Here is a 20,518-nt window from a genome sequence, read left to right as displayed (position 1 = left end):
AAGTTTAATACAAGTCTATAAAACGTAAACAAGAATCATGAAATGATAAATTTAAACACAGTGCATAACATTTGATAAAGTCCAGCTGACGTAAAATTTTTCTTATTTAATCTTGTTCGAACAGTTGATTTTTTTAGAAAGGATGGAATAAAACTTTTAATTTTTGACAAATTTTTAATCTTTAACAATAATTTAAATTTATGTCTTTAAAAATTTGTATTAAATTTAGACCAAATGGGTTTTTTTGTCTTCAACATGATTTAATGAGTTTGCTCTACGTGCTTTAGTTTTAATCTGTTGTAATTTTCATCAGGGAATGGTGGTAGTTGGTGTATTCCTTTTAATGTAAAACACTCTTGTTTATGTTCTAGACCATGTCTTGCTAATGGTTTTTCTTTATTTTTATGGAATATATCAAACCTATGCCCTGTCATACGGATTCATAAATGGTTAGATGTTTTGGCCAATGTATTGTATGGAGCATTACTTGCAATTTATTTGGTATATTAGATTTTTAGAATTACAGTCATTGTTGTCAATTATAGGATGGCTTTATATGAAAAATATATAATCAAAGGGAGATGTTGCGGCAAGCCAATCAACCTTTTCACCAAAACTACTTCCTTTTAATATTAGTATTTTTAAATAATTTGTTTAACTATTTTGCTACCAGGCAACTTATTTATAGAAAGGTGTGTCTCTGATGTTAAATTTCCAAAATATACATGTACGTATATTTTTATATACGTAAACTCGAGACCGGTTGCAATAAAACTATTGCATTGTCTGCTAACGACACCATTTTGAGGAAGGAACCACCTCACCCGAGCCTTTACCTGAGACTACCTCACTGTTGTTTTCTGTAGTTGTAGTTAGAATATTTAAGTTTCATTCCATTGATATTTGACCATAGATTAATTTAAACTGTTAAAACTATCCAATGCAAACAAACCTCTTTTAAACACAACTTATACATGTAATTAACAAATCGATTACATGGTATAGTTGATACGCTAAATATTCTACAGTTACACGATGGGATTAGCTACTGAGTGGTAAGAAAAGGTTTGATATCAGATGATGTATATAGTGTTGACTACAGTAACTCACCTAGACTTATAAATGAACTCAATCAGATATAATACAAATAACATACGGGTAGTGGAGCGCACAGAATTTCAAGTACGTATATGTTACAATATTACCTAAATATATTACGCTCAGCCGAAAAAATGAGTATACATGCGCCAAAATGGAGCTCCTTCTTGTCTATGTATAAATAAAGATTCATATAAAATTTAAAGCACACAAAAAAGACATTTTAGAAATATCTTGCGGACTTGCGGATGGATAGGGTACTTGTGTTACCATGCCACATCTAAAAATTGTCATATGACTGTACACAGTTTGCTTACAAATTTATTTCTTCTGCGATTTTCCCGTCACTGTACGGTTAACCGCAATAGCAATTAAAAGTGATCGCTATAAATCAGTTAACCATATATAAGTCAATTCGTTTTTCGATATATTGTGCGGTCCATTACAGACATACAGAAATTAAATCTTTCGTCCTTCTCAGATGAGTGGCTTCGGCACTGTCAATCGAATTCCTCATAGTGCATGTTTGGAGTTGTAGTTGTCAAAATTTAGTATTAGTGTTTTCATTTGTTTGCAATGTTTTCATTTTAACTTTAATTTGAACGTTGGGTACTGTTTGATTAACCATTTAATAATAATTAGAAACCTCAACCTGTTTCCCGACAGAAGTAGAAATATGAATGACAGTTACATTATTTCAGTTTATGTACATGAGTGAAATATATTTTAATACATAAACAAGAAATGGGAATCATAACTAGAAATGTATGTCTTAAAAAATATTTTATAAATACAACTGTTACCAGACTTTAAATCTAGTTCAATAATATATACGTATAATAAACAAAATATTTAGATATAATACTTATACAAAGTATTTACCCTTATATCAGATGTTAGGACTAAACTCGGCACAGACGCAGCGCCTTCATGCCTACCGGGCTAGGAGTTTGACTGATTGACCCTGTTTCGTTTGAAAGTGCTTGTTTGGGGACGGAGGGGCGTTGAGACAACGATCAGTTGAGTAAACGCCCCTAGAATGTCTTATTTGAGGTTAGATGCATTATAGGGGTCTTTGAGTCAACGACCCCTTAATACATATATTTCAACTTATTCTGAAACTAGGTTGTTGATTCTACGAACCTTTTTTCTACTTTTCAACTTTTAATTTATATTTGGGCCGTTGATACAAAGATCCGTAGTGTAAACGGCCAATTTAATGAATTAGATAAAAAATATAGAAAAAGGGTCGTTGTGTCAACGAACCCACTTGTAGTTCTATTCTTATATTCGGTATATGGGTCGTTGTGACAAAGAACCATTGGATTGAACTTTTAGTTTTCTCAGTAAATCGGGTCGTTGTCACAACGCTTCGTAGAGTAAAAGACCCTCTGTTATTTGTTATTTTTTCAGAAAGGGGTCGTTGAGTCAACGATTAGTAGTGTAAAAGACCCAACACTGATATTGCAAATATAAAAATAGGGTCGTTGAGACAACGATTCGTAGAGTAAAAGAGCTGCCCCCTTTGAGACTTCCTCTTCAGAATGCAGTTAGTCTCGTTTCTGTAAACAACATCGTTGTGTCATAACCTTCATTTATGTAAGTGTTGTTATTTTGTTTTGCCGGAAAAATGGTTAGCGTTATAATAGAGCAACGAATTGTTATTAAACTTCATGTTAAACTTAGAAAAACCGCTACCAAAACCTATAATTTACTAAAAGAAGTGTATGTCAGTGAATGTTTATCGCGGACTCGTGTTTTTGAATGATTTAAGCGTTTTCATGATGGTCGACAAGACGTGGAAGATGATTCGCGGCCAGGTCGTCCTTCAACATCAAAAACGGAAGACAATGTCAAAAAAGTTGCTAATTTGATTCAGTCTGACCGACGATTAAGCATTCGTGCAGTTGCTGAATCTGTAGGCATTGATAAAGAATGTGTATGGCAAATTTTACATGATAATTTGAACATGCGAAAAGTGTGTGCAAAAATGCTACCAAAAATTCTTACGTTTGATCAACAAGCAGCTCGTAAAAATGTTTGTACTGACACTTTGAATGCCATTGAAAATGACCCAAATTTATTGGAAAGAATAATAACATGTGATGAATCGTGGTTTTTTACTTATGATCCGGAAACGAAGCGCCAATCCATGCATTGGAAGACCTCAACTTCACCGAGAGCCAAAAAAGCAAGAATGAGGAAGTCAAAATTGAGAGATTGAAGAAACTGTTTGTTAAAGCTCACAGAGATTATTACAAAGCCCAGTTGTACAAACAAGAGCCACCAAGATATCGTGCATAGACTTTGAACAGACACTTCATAATTATGATATGCAGTTTGAAATTTGGACACTTTTGCAACTCATGATTACAATGTATGAAGTTGGATAGTCCTAATTGTAAAAAATGTAGGAGTGGTGTTGATGAATCGATTCATCAACACACATTGAATGTACAACATGTACATCAACACCAATTCAAAGTATTGGTTATATAAGGAACGTAAAAAAGTGTTTGAAAAATTGAGATAAGAACGTTTTACTACTCTACCACAATTACCAACCCTTCTTTAAACGGATCTTTATCACATCTAACAATACATGAAATTTATAACAGGTGCAAAAATAAAGATTCAAAATGTACACATATTTTATATATAAATTTAATTGGTGTGAAAATAGCTTTTTCTTAACAAATTATTTGTGGAATAAAAGTGAAAAGTGTGGCAACTAACTAGAATTGATTATTAAATTTGAAGACAAAATACGTGTGGCTTGAAGGAATATTATACTACAGTCAAATAAATCTTAGATTTTAACAGTATTTAATTTTCAGTTAATAATTATTGATTACTGAAAAATGTTGACTAGTGTTGTTTCATTTATTAATTGAAAATTATACACCAGTTTTTTCTTACAATTACTAAACACTACAAAATGTCTTAAAGATTTTAAAATATTTTGGACAGAGGTTATATAATAAATTCCACAGAGAGGTTTATCTCAAAAAGTTTATTTCACAATAGTGATATAAAAATCGTTGCTTTGGTTTTTACTTATGTACATAAAAGGCAGTGGTTTACAGGATTGCCTTGGGCAGCGAGATCGGTTGATTCTTACATCTAATTCTAAAGATTAGAATACACACTGGTTAGATTAAGCAACCCTTAAATTCTAACACATAACTTAGAAATGTCATTTAATAATTAAACTATATTCAGTATATATTTTAGTTTTTGTAATATCTGTAAACAAAATTCATATGTTTAATTACAATTTATATTTGATTTAATGTACAATCATCTAAAAATATAAATATATAAAAATATTTCATCTGCAACAACAATACTGAACATTAATATTTTTGCGATTCCTCAATATAGAATATTATTACATCACATTTTCAAGTACTATAAAACAATATATACAGACATAAATTTTATGTAAATTTACAAAAGTATAAAACAAGATACATCTAATGACTTTGGTAAGAGAGAGGTTTGTGTGTGCGGCTAGACTGCCACAATCTTGCTAGGATCCACCTTCACCCTGATGTAGAGTGTGTCGTCCCTGACAAAGTGTCTCTTGGTGAGGGTTTCGTGGGAGACGAACCGAGGGAACCCGAAGCCGAGGGTGTCTGGTTCCTTGCTCGGCCGCTGGAAGTTCTCCCATGTTGGGTCTGGCACAAAACTCTCCACGATGTTGCACGCCTAAACAAATGTAGAAGTAGGTGAGATGATGTCATTTACTCACTTTTTAAAACCCTCCTTAGTGATATCAATACAAGTATCATTAAATTATCAATTTGAAGGTTGCAAGGCACCGCTTCCTTTCATCAATTGGACATTTGTAAAAAATACCGATTTTACCATCAACTGGAAGGTTACAAGACACCGGTTCCCTTCATCAATTGAAAATTTTTAAAAACTACTGGTTCCACCATCAATTGGAAGGTTAAAAGGCACCATTTCCTTTCACCAATTGAAAAGTTGCAAAATTACCAGTTCTATCAATTAGAAGGTTACAAGGTGCCAGTTCATTTCATCAATTGGAAATTTGAACAAATTACCGGTTCTATAATCAATTAGATAGTCAAAAGAGCTATCCTTCTTCAGTTTAAAGACATTAGACTGCAAACAAATGAGAGAATGATTAATAATTATTTAACTGTGATGAATTGAAAATCAATGTCAATTTAACATCTCTTTTGAAAATCTCGGCCAGATATGGTGATAGGAAGCTTCTTCAAAAAATGTATCTTTTAAATCCAAACAAATTATGTTTTTTTTTTCTGAAAATGGTAATGTATTCACTGAAGCTCTATCAAAAACTATTATATTTTAACACAGTAATATGTATAAGAATGAGAACTCACCTTCTCGCTCTGGTCGAACAGTGTAAAGGCAACGGAATGTGCGAAGGGCCAGCGCAGCAGAGCGTCGTACTCTCCAGGTAGCAGCTTGATGTAGAGGGAGAGGTGGGTGTTCTCACCGGCTCCGTTACCATTGAGGAACAGGGAGGCCTGCAGCTTGTACCCAAACTGGCTGGTATAAAACGGAGGTGACACAAGCTCCATGCCTTCCTTGGCTCTGGCGTCGGCCATCTTGGCTGAGTAGTCAGATATCTTCCACACTAGCGTACCTGTGGGTAGAGGGTTGATGAGTTATCAGGTACAATAATATTACACCAGTCAAAGTAAAAAATTCATTTACTGAACAGTAGGCATCATCTTAAAAATTATAGCTGAATCATGTGGTACGGTAGTGAAGAACTCAATGAGCACCAAGTGCCACTCACATACTATGGTATGGCCAAGCACAATGTGAATACTGATATAAGTTCTCAACAGATTTAAACAAAAGTGCAACTTATGGTATAGCCTCAGATGTGACAATAAGAAATGATAATCGTAAGATTGTATAAAATAAAAAAAAAATCAAATCAAAAAACATTTTTATTTCCATTATGGTACAAAAAATTTAGAAATCATAGGAGCACAATTTTACATTTATAATATAAAATTACTTCAGTAATTAACACCAAAACATAAAACTGCAAACAAATTAAATACACACATATATATATACACATACACGCATACACACACATATATAGACTGCTCTAATGAATGTGGAAATGTTTCCTCACATAGGTGCATAGCACCTGTGCGTGAGAGAATGAGTCCCATTAATTCAAAAATAATTTCCTTAGGGAAATAAGATGTTAAAATAATGTTGTTTAGTAAAAAAAATATATATAGAAAAATAATTCATTTTATAATTATAAATACTGATAACGCTCATAGTGGTAAAGAAGAAAAAGCAATATGAGGTTACAGAAGAGACGCAATAGCAAACATACTTATCAGTGAATGTAGGTAATTAAAATAAGGATAAACGACAAAATGTTAGTGTAAGAAATAAAAACCGACAGACAAACAGACTCCTCAGTCAAGACAATGCTTGAGGCCTCAATGATTTAACTTTATTAATACACCAATGAAAGATTAGGAAATAATGTTACAGATCTGATTTATAAAATAAGGAATTGAAAAAAGTGCTAAACATGTCAAATTTCCTTCCAAAGCAATGCAATTAAAAAAAAATTATTTAACATGAAGAAGTCTCACAATCAACTTACCGGTGTGATTCAAGGAGAGGCGAGACAGTGCACTTTTGAGACTGGTGATCTGGTGCTGCTGCCTGGTGACCAGTCCACACATCAGCACCAGGTGTTGTTGGCTACTATCCTCCAGGTGACGTTCCATCTGTGCTCCTCTCAGGCCCTGAGCAAAAGACACGATATAAAGTTTATTCAAGTTATCGTTTCAACTGCAAGATTGACTTATTGAAAACAATATAATTTTAGTCTAGCTGTAAACATATATCAACCTATTTCAATTTTAACTACTGTACATTTCACAAATTATGTGTGAGATGAGATGTTTCATGAACTTTTGCACCTAATACGAGTAGCATTCGGAAATGCTCACCTTGAACCTGCAGCCGGCCTCCTTGAAGACACAAGGGGCAAGGAGGGAGGCACACTGGTCCTGCAAGTGGCTGTCCAGGTCTTCCCGGGGTACCACAGCCATCTCACAACGGTTGGGGCATGGCACAGGGGCTCGGGCACAAGCGGCGTGGTGCGTCTGCAGTGTGTCAGCTACGTAACTTAGCGTGCAGTAGCGGCAGTTCACCAGCCGTTTGCTACACTCGTTTGACTTATGGCGGGCTAGCAGTCGACGCTGGAGTTTCATTCCACACTGTAACAGGATATTCTAGGATATCACATGTTCCTTCCAACAAGGCAACAGGATTCTGGGATATCATATGTTTCTTACAACAGTTCAACAAGATGATTTTAGGATATCACATGTTCTCCCTCCAACATTGTGTCAATGAAAATTTTGGTAATGACCATGAGAATTATAGAATAGTGCAGACAATTTTTTTTTACCTTGACATAATCTTATCCAAAACAAATTTTGTTACCCTTTCAGGACTCTCAGCACTGTTATTATCTATGGTCTCTAGAGATTAACTGTTTTAAAAAGATAATACAATTATTTTTTTGAATTGTTTCTCATCTCATTTTATTGTTTATTACATTACTGTAAAATGGTAGGAAGGACCCAGTAAGCAAAATATAGGCTTTAGGGTGTAGAGAGTTTTGATAGATAATATTTATTTTTACTTTATTGGTGTGTGAACTTTTAATAAATATATTTTCCACAATATGTTAGCCAGTCACAACAGACAGTAGGACAACAAATTCTTTGTATTAACAATTTGTGATCTCGCAATATACATTTACCAATATTTTTCGGTACTTTGGGATTATACCGACCACACCAGTATGAAGAACACAAAAATAGAAATTTATAGAAACAAACATGATAGAACGAAAAAACAACTCTTCAATTACAAAATTACAAACTTACAAGCATTTCCAGGTATTGTGATCGGTATTGTTGTCGCTGTTATCTTATCTTTCTCGAGAATCCTGATTACGGCAGGCCGCGCGGCATCACGTGATTTGCACGGTACATCATTGCCTTTCCATTACAATTCAATTTATATTTCTGATTAGCCCCTCTAGAATTTGATATTTTACTGATAGGTACTATCTCGAGGGATGTTTTTCTTTCGTCGACATCAGCGCGGGGCAGCACCGAAGGTGCTGCCGAAGTCCCGCGCTGATGGCCGGAGGCACTCGCATTTTGGGTGGCGGAATGTGATTTTTAATAAAAAGTTTAGTTTGGTAAATGTTTGTTTTTGTTGAATTTTTGTGTTTGGAGAAATGTAGAGGTAAAACACGGAAGTACAACAAAGCGATGCACCAGCTGAACGGGCGGCGAGACTCTGCAATCACGTTATCTACTAGACGCTCGACTTTGACCTCTGTCTGAGGATGGGGAGGTGTTTGCGATAAGACAATTCCTGTTTTATATTGACGAAATATTGTTCTACGCTAATCTAGTAATCAGTAGAAACGAAATGTGAAATAACGATTCATGTCTGGGTGTGGTCGGTATAATCCCAAAGTACCTATTTTTCTTTACAATATTTCTTTATTTGTAAGAAAGCGTTTGTAATCATTATACGTTTTAAGTGCTGGAATTTTGTAATTTATTGTTAGCACTGGATGTAAAGTTTGAACCACCATGCAGATTAGTTTTTACAAACACTAACAAATTTGAAAAATAAAGATGTTATTTAACTGGTTAATAAAAAAACATTCAAATAATACAAAAACCAAACCATTATTATGAGTGTACATGTAGCAGAGATGTAAATAAAAATAATAACTTACCATGAACAGTAAAATTTATATAGAAGGTGTTCATTGCTAACTTTTCCATAAAATTTAATAGCCACGCCACCTCCCCTCCCCATCTAACACCCGCCCTCTGAAACACGCATCTCCTAATAATGACTGAACACAGCTAGAGGCCATATTCTTACCTTGTTCTCACAATATAGAGGCTCCAGCGGGCAAGATCCTGTGTGTTTGTCCAAAGCTGCTCCAGATAGGTCTGTCCCGCAGAACTCGCAATGTGCTATACGTTCTGCGCAGGTATACTTGAGGTGGTCTTCCATCAGCACACGGGGGATCTGCGCACCACAGGCATTCGTGCAGGGGATGGCGTCATGCTTGCAGGTGTTCAGGTGTGCCTAGAGATAAGAAAATAATCATAAAGTATAATTAAAATTGTTTGGAGGATAATTAAATTATAAGTTTGATAAGACTGACCAAATTGTAAGGAACAAGCAGGATTCATTTTTTTAAAGCTATAAAAATCTTATTTTAATTTGGATTTGATTTAGTACATACTGTTCTATTAAATATATGATATTGAATTCTGAGTTACCTTTAGTTTTCGAAGCTGATCATTCCATTTACAGCCCTCCTTGTGGTGTATACAGTACACGAGAGAGCTCATTATGTCCTTCTCACTGTCAGATATCTGTAACATACAATTATTTTCTGTCAGCCTTTTTATCTATATGCACAATTATTTAATTAAACTACCTAAATTGAGGGATAAACACATAAATTTAATTTAGCTGTATATAAAAATTACCAAAATGGATAAAAGTAACAAGACACAACTGATTATGAATTTAAATTATGTAACTGCTGCAAAATTATTCTATGCCAAAAAGAAGTTGGAAAATAAGTACCTTTAAGTAAAATTAATATAATATGTTGCGAAGACACTTAATTTTGTTATTAAATGGGAAAAAATACAATACAAGTTCCCCCCAATTCAGAGATTCACTTGATTTTAAAAAGCTCTTATCACATGGAAATGGTAGTCATGTAATAAATTATCAGACCAATCCAAAAAGGGAAAATCGTCCAATTAAGGAAAGAATTAGAGCAATTTAGAACTACTTCTAATATTACTCTAATTACTTTACTTTACTTTAATTAGAATTACTTCTAATATAGAACTATATATCAGATATGTCAAGCTTTTTTCAGAACAAATTACCAATCAAGTCATTTTCAAAACACATCAAAGCCTTGTGTGGTATACATGTGCTGGTTATATGTTATTGTTGCTCATATCATTCACTTGAATTCAGATAGAAATATAACCTGATTGCATTACTTCACATGTAGTACTAGCACGTTAAAATGATTGTTACTGAAAACCACCTTCTTCCATGAGAAATGTATACAGGAATTTATAATGTTGGGAATAATTGTGGTAAAAATCGTGATAATTGTCAAAGAATTAATACGCTACAGTCACATTATAGTGGTGGGACCCACTGCCAAGATGTTATCTATGCCACCTGTATCCCGTCATAGTTTATGAGCCATTTCCGTTCCCTTGGCTCTCCTTGCATTCTATGCTAATCGCGTGGTGAACTGGTGATGCGCTTTGTGTGGTGTTTACTTTAGTGGACTTCCATTGTAAGCGTGACTTAAGACATTGCTCCAACACGTCTTTTTCCTTTGTCGAGAAAAGATTTGGGCATCGGTTGAAAGTCACGTTTTAAAATCTCAGGTTGATTCTTGGGAACATATTTTATCTTCTCTTTGATCACCACACGACTACAGTTTTTCTTTTTGAGACAGCATAATATCGCTTTTAACCAGAAGGTGATACGAGATTCACGGTTGATTTCTGAAACAGAAGCGTGAGGCGCGTTTGTTACGGTATGCCCCACTTCTGACTTTATATCCGTGTAAAAGCTAAATGAGCCGAGCTAATGTTTCCATCAACATAAATAGTCCGGCAAGGCAAAGCGAGCTTTTAGCTTTGAGGTTAGATTGGTCGGCTAAAACGCTCCAGCTGGAGGAGATAAGGATGATGAAATAAATCAGCTGACCAGAACTGGATGATTCACCATAATTCCAATGAACCGTCGCTTATCCAATGACTAAGCAACAGAATGTAGTCGCAAAGAGCACGAACGGCAGCTGTACATAATAACATGAATTACGGTGTTAGCATATTATGTTTTCACAATTACAATCAATTGAACCATATTGTCCTATTCTTCCATGAATCTTACGAGTCAGTTATTTTAATTTTAGCTACAGAAGAATAATGGCTTCAACCGGTTTAATGGCCTTACTTTTTGTCGCAGAATTATGGAGATGATTCGTTTTAAATATATTATTAATACGCACCCAAATGATTTTAGGTTTCTTCCTTTGTATTTATTAATTTGTCAGAAAATCTAAATTTCTGTACTTCAAAGTTTAAAAATTCAAGAAGTACCTATTAAATTTTCACGGAAAACTAAAAAGCGTTTGGATGAGTACCGATAAATCGTAAAATAAGATTATCCCGTAGTAACCTATAACTACGACCAAAAACAAGGACGTAGAATTAAACGAGTTTTTTTTGTCATTTAACTTAATATTTTACACGTGTATATTTATTTATTTCAGACGTTCGGGACAAAGGGAAATTTGCTCAGAATCTAACTAAAAGACACCAATTCCTCAATGGGATCTTCAGTTGAGTGATCTTACAACTCTACTCTGTTAAACAGCTGGTCACGACAATTGCACCAATCGCAGCAGTTTTATTAGCCGATTATTCGCTTCGCGTTCTACGAACAGCCGGCCGACGAGCAAAGACAGCCGAGTAATTTGTGTGATTATTTAATCTATGGACTGGATTATATGGCTCGACCAGTTATAATGGCGTTTCCTCGTAAAGTGCGATCTTCGTGATGGTAAAGTCCAGGGCAGTTTACTTTTATAGACTTTTTATATTGCAAGTAGCAGACTGTTTCATTGAGCTCAATTTGCAAAGTTTTGGCTCGATTTTATCAAAACTTATATCGTATATAAAATGGTTTTTGGACGATTTAAAAAATAGGAAAGGTCTTATATTTTTCACCGATCGATTACACAAACTGTTTAATCAAATACAATCTTATGTAGCAATACAATAAAAATCAATGTAAAGAGATTATTAATAGAAAAATTTAAATCAATTAAATTTATATTGTACAAAACTTAGTAATAATTTAAATACAGTACATGTTTAATCTAAATTTTCCAATATTAATGTCTACTTCAAACTTCAGTATATTATCGTGTTTTGATCATACAATAATGGTGTTACCGGTACTTTGTGGATGTGTCTACCTTGCCTCGGATTGGTACGTAGCAATGTTATATTTGACATTGTGAGTTTATTTTAGTTACTCTTAGGTAATAAACATTACCTGGTCTAGCAAATGGTTTAGTATACAGACAAATATGTTTGATTTTTTATTATTTAGAAGTTTAATATTTTTTAGATTGTTACAAGACTGCAACTTCAACTTAAGAAAAAATAACAATTGTTTATTTAAAGAAATTAACCATTTTTTGTAAGAAACGAAATGTACAGCACAAAACTTAATAGTCTAAGAAACAAACAGTCTGCCTCAAATTTAAACATATTGAAATCAACTTGTCTTATATATTGTTTGTAAAACGAACTGTGTGCCTTGAGCAAACAGACTATTTTATATGAAATATATATTTGGTATCAATTTACAATATCGTGACCATGGAAAGGTATGTTCATTTTTTTTTCCTGAAAACTACAATTTTTCCTGAAAACAATAGTGAAGAAAAAAATTCGTCGGCAACGAAAATCAAAGGAGTTACGATTTTTTGAAATCCTTTGAAAAACTCTGTTTTTGACAGTACCTCTGGCAATTTTACTGAAATTATGACGTTAATCCTGTCAACGATGCCTGCCCGCTGCGCAGTGCTGCGCACTGCTTGCTCTTTTAGAAAAAAAATTAACTCGAGCTTGCAAAAGTCGAATCCCAGATCACGTGATGCCCCTGATCCTTAACCCTCCAAGTGTTGTTCGACAAAATTTTGTCGGTTATTTTCCATCTTTAATGCAATAATGCCCGAAAGGCATCAATATAATACAATGATATACTTTCCCCCCAGTTTATATGCACCTGTGATAATAATACTTGGCTATAAATGCCCAATCCATGAAAAAAAAGTCCATTTTTCATGGTCACGGTATTGTAAATAAATACCATATATTTTAAGTATCTATTCATAAGTATCCGCTCTACACCATACCTTGACGACGTCACAGTGGCGCAACCTGTTCATGATGACACAACACTACACCGTGCGGCGCGGCGCAATGATACCTCGCGGCAACTGAGCTGTCTCTAGACTGACACAGAGTGAGCAGTTCACATCCCCACCGCTAGATCGCACTTGCATACTAATTACACCGACTCGGCTCAGGTGCACTCAAGGTGAACAACTCTATTATCGTTATTGTTCTGTCTTGGCGATTGATTGTCCATCGCCGACTCTATTAGTCAACTGCCGGTTGTCGGGCGATTTTTTACAACTCTGGAGGTAGTGGTTTTCTAACGGATCTTTTGTAGTAGTTGTTATGGTGATTTTGTGGCGGATATTTCAGATTTTCAAGTACCAAGATCAGAGAAGGAATTGTGCTTCGATGTACCGGTAATAAAATTGTCGGAGATTGATGGTTGTGAGATTACGTTCATTTGAGAGCACAAAGCAGGACATCGACACAGTCTAGTATATTGATAGGGCAAACACGCAGGACGCAGACAATGCTGCTTTGAAGTCCTTATCAGTTAGTCTGAGTGGTGATAAGCCTTACAAACACCCCATCTGTGCGTCTTATCAGAATATTTCACCACCTGGGTCCCTATTTGATAACACCGTCGATATTAATACTCCTGTATCCATCGCTTGATAACAGTAGAATCAATATTTTATAAAACTACGATAGAATAACTATACTAAATAGGGAGTGATGCCCTTTTAGAAGAAGTATACATTTTGTATAAAATAAACAAGGGGCCCTGAAAAACTTCGAATATACGTGAAATATTGTATAAAACATAGAAAACATATTATACTGAACACATAGAAGAAGTTACACATATTATGTTTTGGAAAAGTTAGAGTAAAATTATTGCTTTTATACTTGATCTTATGGATATATTGCTTTATTGATCGCAGTCCTATGCAATAAAGCTGTTCACACTCTAAAAGCTAGAGTAATATTATTAGTTATCTTTAGTAATAAAATGTTGTTTTGTACTTTAATACCCTCAAAACAAAATATTGTAAATGACAATTGTGTGTAGATTATAATATATCAGAATCAGATATATGTAATATTTTAATTAATTTGTATTAATTTGATTTACGATATTTACTACCTTTATCTGATTTAATTAGTTAGCCTCTTTATTCGAAATAAAATACTAACGTAATGACATAGAGTAATGTATTCTATAATAACGTAGAAACGTAAAGCCTCAAGGCTAAAAGTGGTTTCTTTTCATTTTGTTCAATAAGTTGAGTTTTATAATCTGTACCATGCATGGGTTTGTAAAAAACGTCCATCATTATATTTTATAAAAAAAAACTATATCCTGTGATATTAGGTAATGACACGGAATGGCGAAAGCTGTAATTTATGCATTTTCTAGAATAATTTATTATTCGCCTAGTTTGGAGCCGTTTAGGAAATCAATTAGTTTGTGGGTGACATCCGGTTAAGTTCCTAATAATTACCATACCGTCACAACCCGCGTGCACAAGTGTTTTACAGGCTATCAGTCGTGTACTCGGACTGTGTTTACTTAACTAATGAACGTAAACAAGAGAGATTCGTTAACTAGACTTATGGCCAGCCTACAATGCTGTAAAATCAGCTGTTCAAACATCGGCTGGCGTTGTTTACTCTTTGTTCAGTTGGTAGCGTTCGCTGTACCTGAACAGTTGCAGTAACAGGATATACAACTAAAATGTACAGTTGTATTACAAATACAATAATACAAACTAGCGGGTGTATACGCAAAATCGCTGACCCTCAGATTTGTTTTTGAATAGACTCTTAATTCGATTATTTTTTCAAATGTTTCGATTGATTTTATTCGATGAGTAATTCGATATTACAATTAATGTAAATTAAAATATGATTTCAACTTTTTAATTACAATAGAAGGAAAACTGTGAATTAGTGCATACGAGATATAACTTTATGCGCCCTGTGATGCAGTGATTAAAGCAGTTAGCAATTTCTTTTCATATAAATTATTGAAAATCAAACGATACGTTTCACGGGCCACGTGGTACCACACCGTCACGTCGTTTGGGTGTTTATAGGATACACAAAAATTTTGAAAAAACAATAATCAAATTATTTTAAACTAAAATATATTTTTGAAGTCTTAAAGCCCAACAATTTCCGGGGCCTCTGTTTTGGGGGTATTTTGTACCTCCTAAACTACTTAGTGTGTCAGCCTATTCCGAAATAATTCGCTATATACGCCTCTGCACCATCTGCTGTGGTGTAAACTTCTTCAAGTTAACGTACAAATTTTAAAGAGTCTTAGTCATATTGTAGTGTTTACATGGAAGTGGAAATCTCACACTAATAAGAAATATTCATCATCACCAATCCAAAGCATTTGTAATTTCTAATTTCTTCGCAGCCCCCGCGGCGATGACTCATTCGCCTCTTCTTGCCCACATCCTCGTCTTTCGAGAGCCTGCCTACGAGCGACGGAAGTCCCATCGATCACGAGCGCCGCAGGAAATGCGACTCTCGATGGACCTCTTCCGGCGAACGACGCGGCGAGGAGACGCTTGTAAACATTTGCCAATCGCCCGTCTCGACACGCGCGCGTACTCACACCACGAGAGTTGATTGACTTGTCTGTCTGTAGCGAGTGAAGAGTGACGTGCGGTCATACACTGACCCGAGCTCCAATCTGTCAAACAATCAGTGAACGTTTCCCAGAACAGACGGGCAGCAAGGTTTGCCAAGCGTCGATAAGATAGGAGTCGAGTAAACAACGGTCTACCGCAGGGAGCTGCTCCCGGACCTTATCTGGTGTCAAGATTATCACAGCAGAGACACAAAAAAACTATAACCAAACTCAAAATACTTGATTGTGAAAGTAAAACTAAGTCACTGTGTAACACACATACCTATAATGTGAAAAGAAGATCATGAATCTTCTATATGATATAGAATTTTTTCTATATATATATATATAGAATTTTCTATATATAATATATATATATATATATATATATATATAGAATTTTTCTATATATATATATATATATATATATATATATATATATATATATATATATATATACAGTATATAAAGGGAAATTTTATGAAATTCAAAAACTGATAAGGTTAGCAACGCTGTTGGAGCAATGCCACAAAATAAATATGCACTAAAAAAACACAAATTTTAGAGCCTAGTTTTGCTTCAAATGTGGCGAAAGTGTGAAGAGAGAGTAGTGGTACATTAGAAATGTAATCCAAAAACCGCTGGGTTGTGTGATTCCGACTCCCGAAGATTTTATTAGTGTCCATTTGCATTCCATTTTCCACTTAATGTAAACAAGGTCCAAGTAGTTGTGAATAAACAAACTGACTCAGTATAATATACAAGGACGTAAACATAACAGCTTTGTTATCTTTATAAATGGTTCTTTCAAGATCCTCCTTCCATTATAGAATAAATCTCTAAGCGCTTTTATGCATTCTGAATACAGAGTTAGAACTTGGGTACTCACCACAACCCAATATCCGTTCCATTTAGCCATAAATAGCACGATGACAACAGTTTCTTTAGAGCAAATATTCACAACTGCAAGTATCCAGAGAGAGTTATTGGGAGATCGATACTTTTAGGTAAAATGCAATATCCAAACAATTTATTTTTAAACATGGATTGTCGTCTAAATAAAAATTACTGGAGTTAGTATTGCTGTTGTATAAAAAATATATAATAATACTAAATAATCTTCTCTAGGAAATGTTTAGCTTGTTTGTAAATCCAACACAGTGACTGCTTCCGTAATCATTTCTTTGTTTATGTTTGTATGGTCCATTTGGAGTTGCAGTGTTTACAACGTCTCTCCTCCAAGTCCAAGATTAAATTCGAATCAGGATACTACTTATTATTGCCGCTGATCCAAATTTGACATGAAAAGAAACGAACATCTCATATACTGTTCCTAGGACGTTGGAAAGGGAGGGAAGGAAATGAAACATATGGAGTCCGCAGGGAATAGTATGCCGAGCAGTTGGCAACACGCACCACGCTCCAGCTGCGAGCTGGAGTAATTACAGGATAAAACTGGATAAGTGCCGAGAGGGCGAGCTCTGGAGTGGAACGGACAAGCTCCGAGGGGCAGCAGTAATAGGGAAGGGGTCAGAGAATAGCATAAGGGAGCAGCCTAAGCAGCTGAGTTGTGGTGGGGGGGGGGGGGGGTGGGGGGGGGGGGGGGTGGGGGGGGGGGGGGGTGGGGGGGGGGGGGGGTGGGGGGGGGGGGGGGTGGGGGGGGGGGGGGGTGAATTGAAGGGGAAAAGAAGAAGGTTTGTTTTCATAAGTTCCCCCTTCAAGTAATACAGCTACATGCCTCACGTTTTTACTATTCGGCAACCGGATGACATTTATAGGAGGAACTAATAATGGTGCGTCTACTCGTTTTTTCATTTCAATTGTATTATTGGACGACGACTTGAATTTAAAATATTGATCAGATTGCGAATAATTTGTCATTGTAATGAGTCGTTTTCTTGACAGAAACACAACGTTTTCGAGGGCTGGGTATCTTTCCTCTTCTTCAAGCTATCAAGCTTCAGAAAATTATAAGATTTAATTACACGAATACGTTGACTAAAAATTACTTTTTTGCTTATCGTTCCAAAAATGCAAAAAAAGGAATATTGGCTCTTTTAAACCTATGCCAGGAGGGTACTAATGGGTGTAAACACAGATGGTACAATGCGTAAACACGTGGAATAAAAGCGCAATTTGACTCAAATAAATATTGTATAACAATGATTGAAATAGTAACAATTTTATTTCCGTAGTTTTACATATTAGGGATTACAGTACAACGTATTTCCCAGTTCATACCAATGGGTTGTTCTGGAAAACCGTCGGACGGAATGGAGAGCAAACTCAGATAAACCTCGCAGGGGGTGGTAGGGTCTCCTACTACATACGCCCCTGTACCCAAAGGGCCTGCCTGCGGCGTGCCATCTGTTGTGTCACTGAGGGCACAGGAATAAACATGTTGTGGGGGAGGGTCTGAGAATCTATTTCTAAGAGGTGACCTCACCGTATCACAATTCACAGTGATTCATGTGGCTGACGTGACGTGAACTGCAGCGCAAGTGGTCGAGTACTATTCGCAGTAACAATATTGTGATGTTCATATATAAAACTACAAAATAATATATATTGCCAAACAAGTCGTAGTTGAGAGGTATCAGTTGATTGTTGCTCTGACCAGTGTAACACAGGTGATGCCTATCTAAAGACAAAATGTTTATTATGCAAGCGTTACCTTTAAAGTGGTCGTGCTTTTTCATGCATTGACGGATTTCGTTAAAACAAGTACCGTTGAAATTCTAATTTAAAGTTTTCAAATAGTTGGTTGGCTATTAAATGTTTTATAAATATACTGTTTTTTGTTATATGACTTTAAAATTTTCAACAGATGCCGTTTTGTTAATGTTAGAGAAAATAATACAATTTTAGTTTTACTCTTCCTCTTATCTATTAAAAACTGTGTGCCAAATTTGGTTTCTTAAGATTTTCTAGTTTAAGAGATAAAAATGTCTTTATAAAAAATAAAAAATGGCAGCTAGCGGCCGAAAGAGACATTTCTCGACCTATTACGTTTGAAACGATGAATACTCTCAAATACAGAAATTTGTGACACGCTTTTCTAAACACCCTGTATAAAACATTAAAATTCTAGAAATTGAAATAATACGAGAAAAATGAAGTACAAACAATAATAGTTACCCATTTACAATTCTAGTTAATTTCTCAAATTACTCTAAAATCCTAACAAAAGAACAGGACGAACCCAAATTTTGATAAAATTAAAACATTTTAAAGAAAACGGAACCGATTGAAATTACAACTGTCTTGCTAAAAATGTGCAGTATGTATATAATATGTATGTAATATAATACTTATGTATTTAATATAAAATATTTTATTTGTGTCATACACTTCGAAGATGCCGTTGTGTCGAAACTCGTATTATGTTTGAATTAAAATGTTCAAAATCAAGTGGGATTTTGATTTTTATAATAAATATTGGTATAAAATAAAATAATACTCTGATTATTAAGGCCATTACCGTATTCTGATATTATTTCTTCGCTAAGAGTTTCTCTGCAATTTGTTATGATTTTCTCTAATGTAGGCTTAGGCTACATAAAACCATTATTAATCTTCCAGCTCTAAAGTCTATTAGGCGCTTCTCTAAATAAAAGGCTCTTCTCAGAATAGATCTAACAGCTTATATAAATTTATAAAACATGTATTTTATACCACATTGCATGTATATGAGTTAGGAAAAGTCATTATTATTATGCTATAAAAACTATATGACATTAGTGGTCAAGCTGAAGATAACTTAAAAAATTAAAATCCGGATTAATTTTCGGAATTCAGAGACTCGAGCCGACCTCCTCTCTGAAATTATCGTACACCCCTTCCAGTCAAATGCCCAAATGGCGAGAGGAAAATTTATGGGGGTGTGGTTTAGTAAATTCAAACATTTTTGACAAAGAACACAAATATTGCAATTAAAGGATTTTAACTGCACGTGGGATCGGAATTTCGTGACGGAAATTAAAATCCATTTTGCCCACCACTCTTAAAAAACGCACCAACGGCGACAAAATAAATCAAGCAGCACTGACTGTGGGAACAAGAGTACTCACTTTGTTTTTTGTTAGCCGATTACATCCGTCTGTGGAGGTCAGCTCGTGCTCGGCCGTCGCGTCAGGATGAAATTTATTAAAAACCCCGTCTGGGCTCCTGGAAATCATCCGGGTGGCTGTGGCGTAAGACATTCCTTCAGCGTCATTTCGAGGATCCGGACGGTTGGTGGCCGAGGTGGGCACCAAAAACAATAAGCCCGACAATAATTTGTGCTCCGAAAATAGGGAAACGTCTGTATCTGTAGGGTGTCGGTGAAAAGGGGAGGGTGTGGGCATTGTTGGTTAACCCGTGAGCGGGGGAAGGGGCAAGGCTCCGACAAAGGCCGTGCGTGGAGGGGACATCCTCCCCCACACCATGGGCGTTTCCAATCTCTCAGAACCTGTTACCGCTCCTTGCCCTTCCGCCATCAGCATCAGTCGCCTCCAGGATATCAGAGTAGTAGTGGTTTGTGTTTAGGTTTATGTTCGTTTTGGCTGTGAACTACGTTTTGGTTCAGTGGACGTGTTTACTGTTCAGTGTCAAGATTGGTGCGGAGTTTTCCGCCTCAGTGGACTAAGGACTCTCAGTTTTTCCTGACACGTCTCTTCCCCGCAGATAACAATCTACCCCGAGCATTCTGCCGGACAAGCCAGGGCCAACCCCTATCTCT

The 20,518-nt window shown here is 35.5% G+C and overlaps 1 protein-coding gene across 1 annotated transcript; it reads right to left on the bottom strand.

The window, feature by feature from the left end:
- Positions 1 to 4,439: 4,439 nt before the first annotated feature.
- LOC124367700 (TNF receptor-associated factor 4) lies at positions 4,440 to 13,314 on the bottom strand. Its single transcript, XM_046824760.1, has 7 exons — positions 13,169 to 13,314; positions 9,471 to 9,566; positions 9,064 to 9,273; positions 7,092 to 7,361; positions 6,740 to 6,884; positions 5,475 to 5,740; positions 4,440 to 4,809 (listed from the first exon to the last, which is right to left on the bottom strand). The coding sequence occupies exons 1-7, from the start codon at positions 13,199 to 13,201 to the stop codon at positions 4,612 to 4,614; spliced, it is 1,218 nt and encodes a 405-aa protein (XP_046680716.1). The 5' UTR covers positions 13,202 to 13,314; the 3' UTR covers positions 4,440 to 4,611.
- Between the last annotated feature and the right edge of the window lie 7,204 nt (positions 13,315 to 20,518).

Source organism: Homalodisca vitripennis, chromosome 8 (assembly GCF_021130785.1).
Source record: "Homalodisca vitripennis isolate AUS2020 chromosome 8, UT_GWSS_2.1, whole genome shotgun sequence".
NCBI classification, from domain to species: Eukaryota; Metazoa; Arthropoda; class Insecta; order Hemiptera; family Cicadellidae; genus Homalodisca; species Homalodisca vitripennis.
The sequence above is the reverse complement of the archived record's forward strand: the minus strand, read 5'-3'. Positions and strand labels throughout refer to the sequence as shown.

Excerpts from the sequence above, each read along its gene's own strand:
- LOC124367700 (XM_046824760.1), bottom strand. The coding sequence starts at position 13,201 with ATGAACAGGTTGCGCCACTGTGACGTCGTCAAG. Across the intron at positions 6,885-7,091 it reads AGGCCGGCTGCAGGTTCAAG|GGCCTGAGAGGAGCACAGAT; the intron begins GTGAGCATTTCC and ends TCTTTTGCTCAG. Across the intron at positions 5,741-6,739 it reads CCTCTCCTTGAATCACACCG|GTACGCTAGTGTGGAAGATA; the intron begins GTAAGTTGATTG and ends CTCTACCCACAG.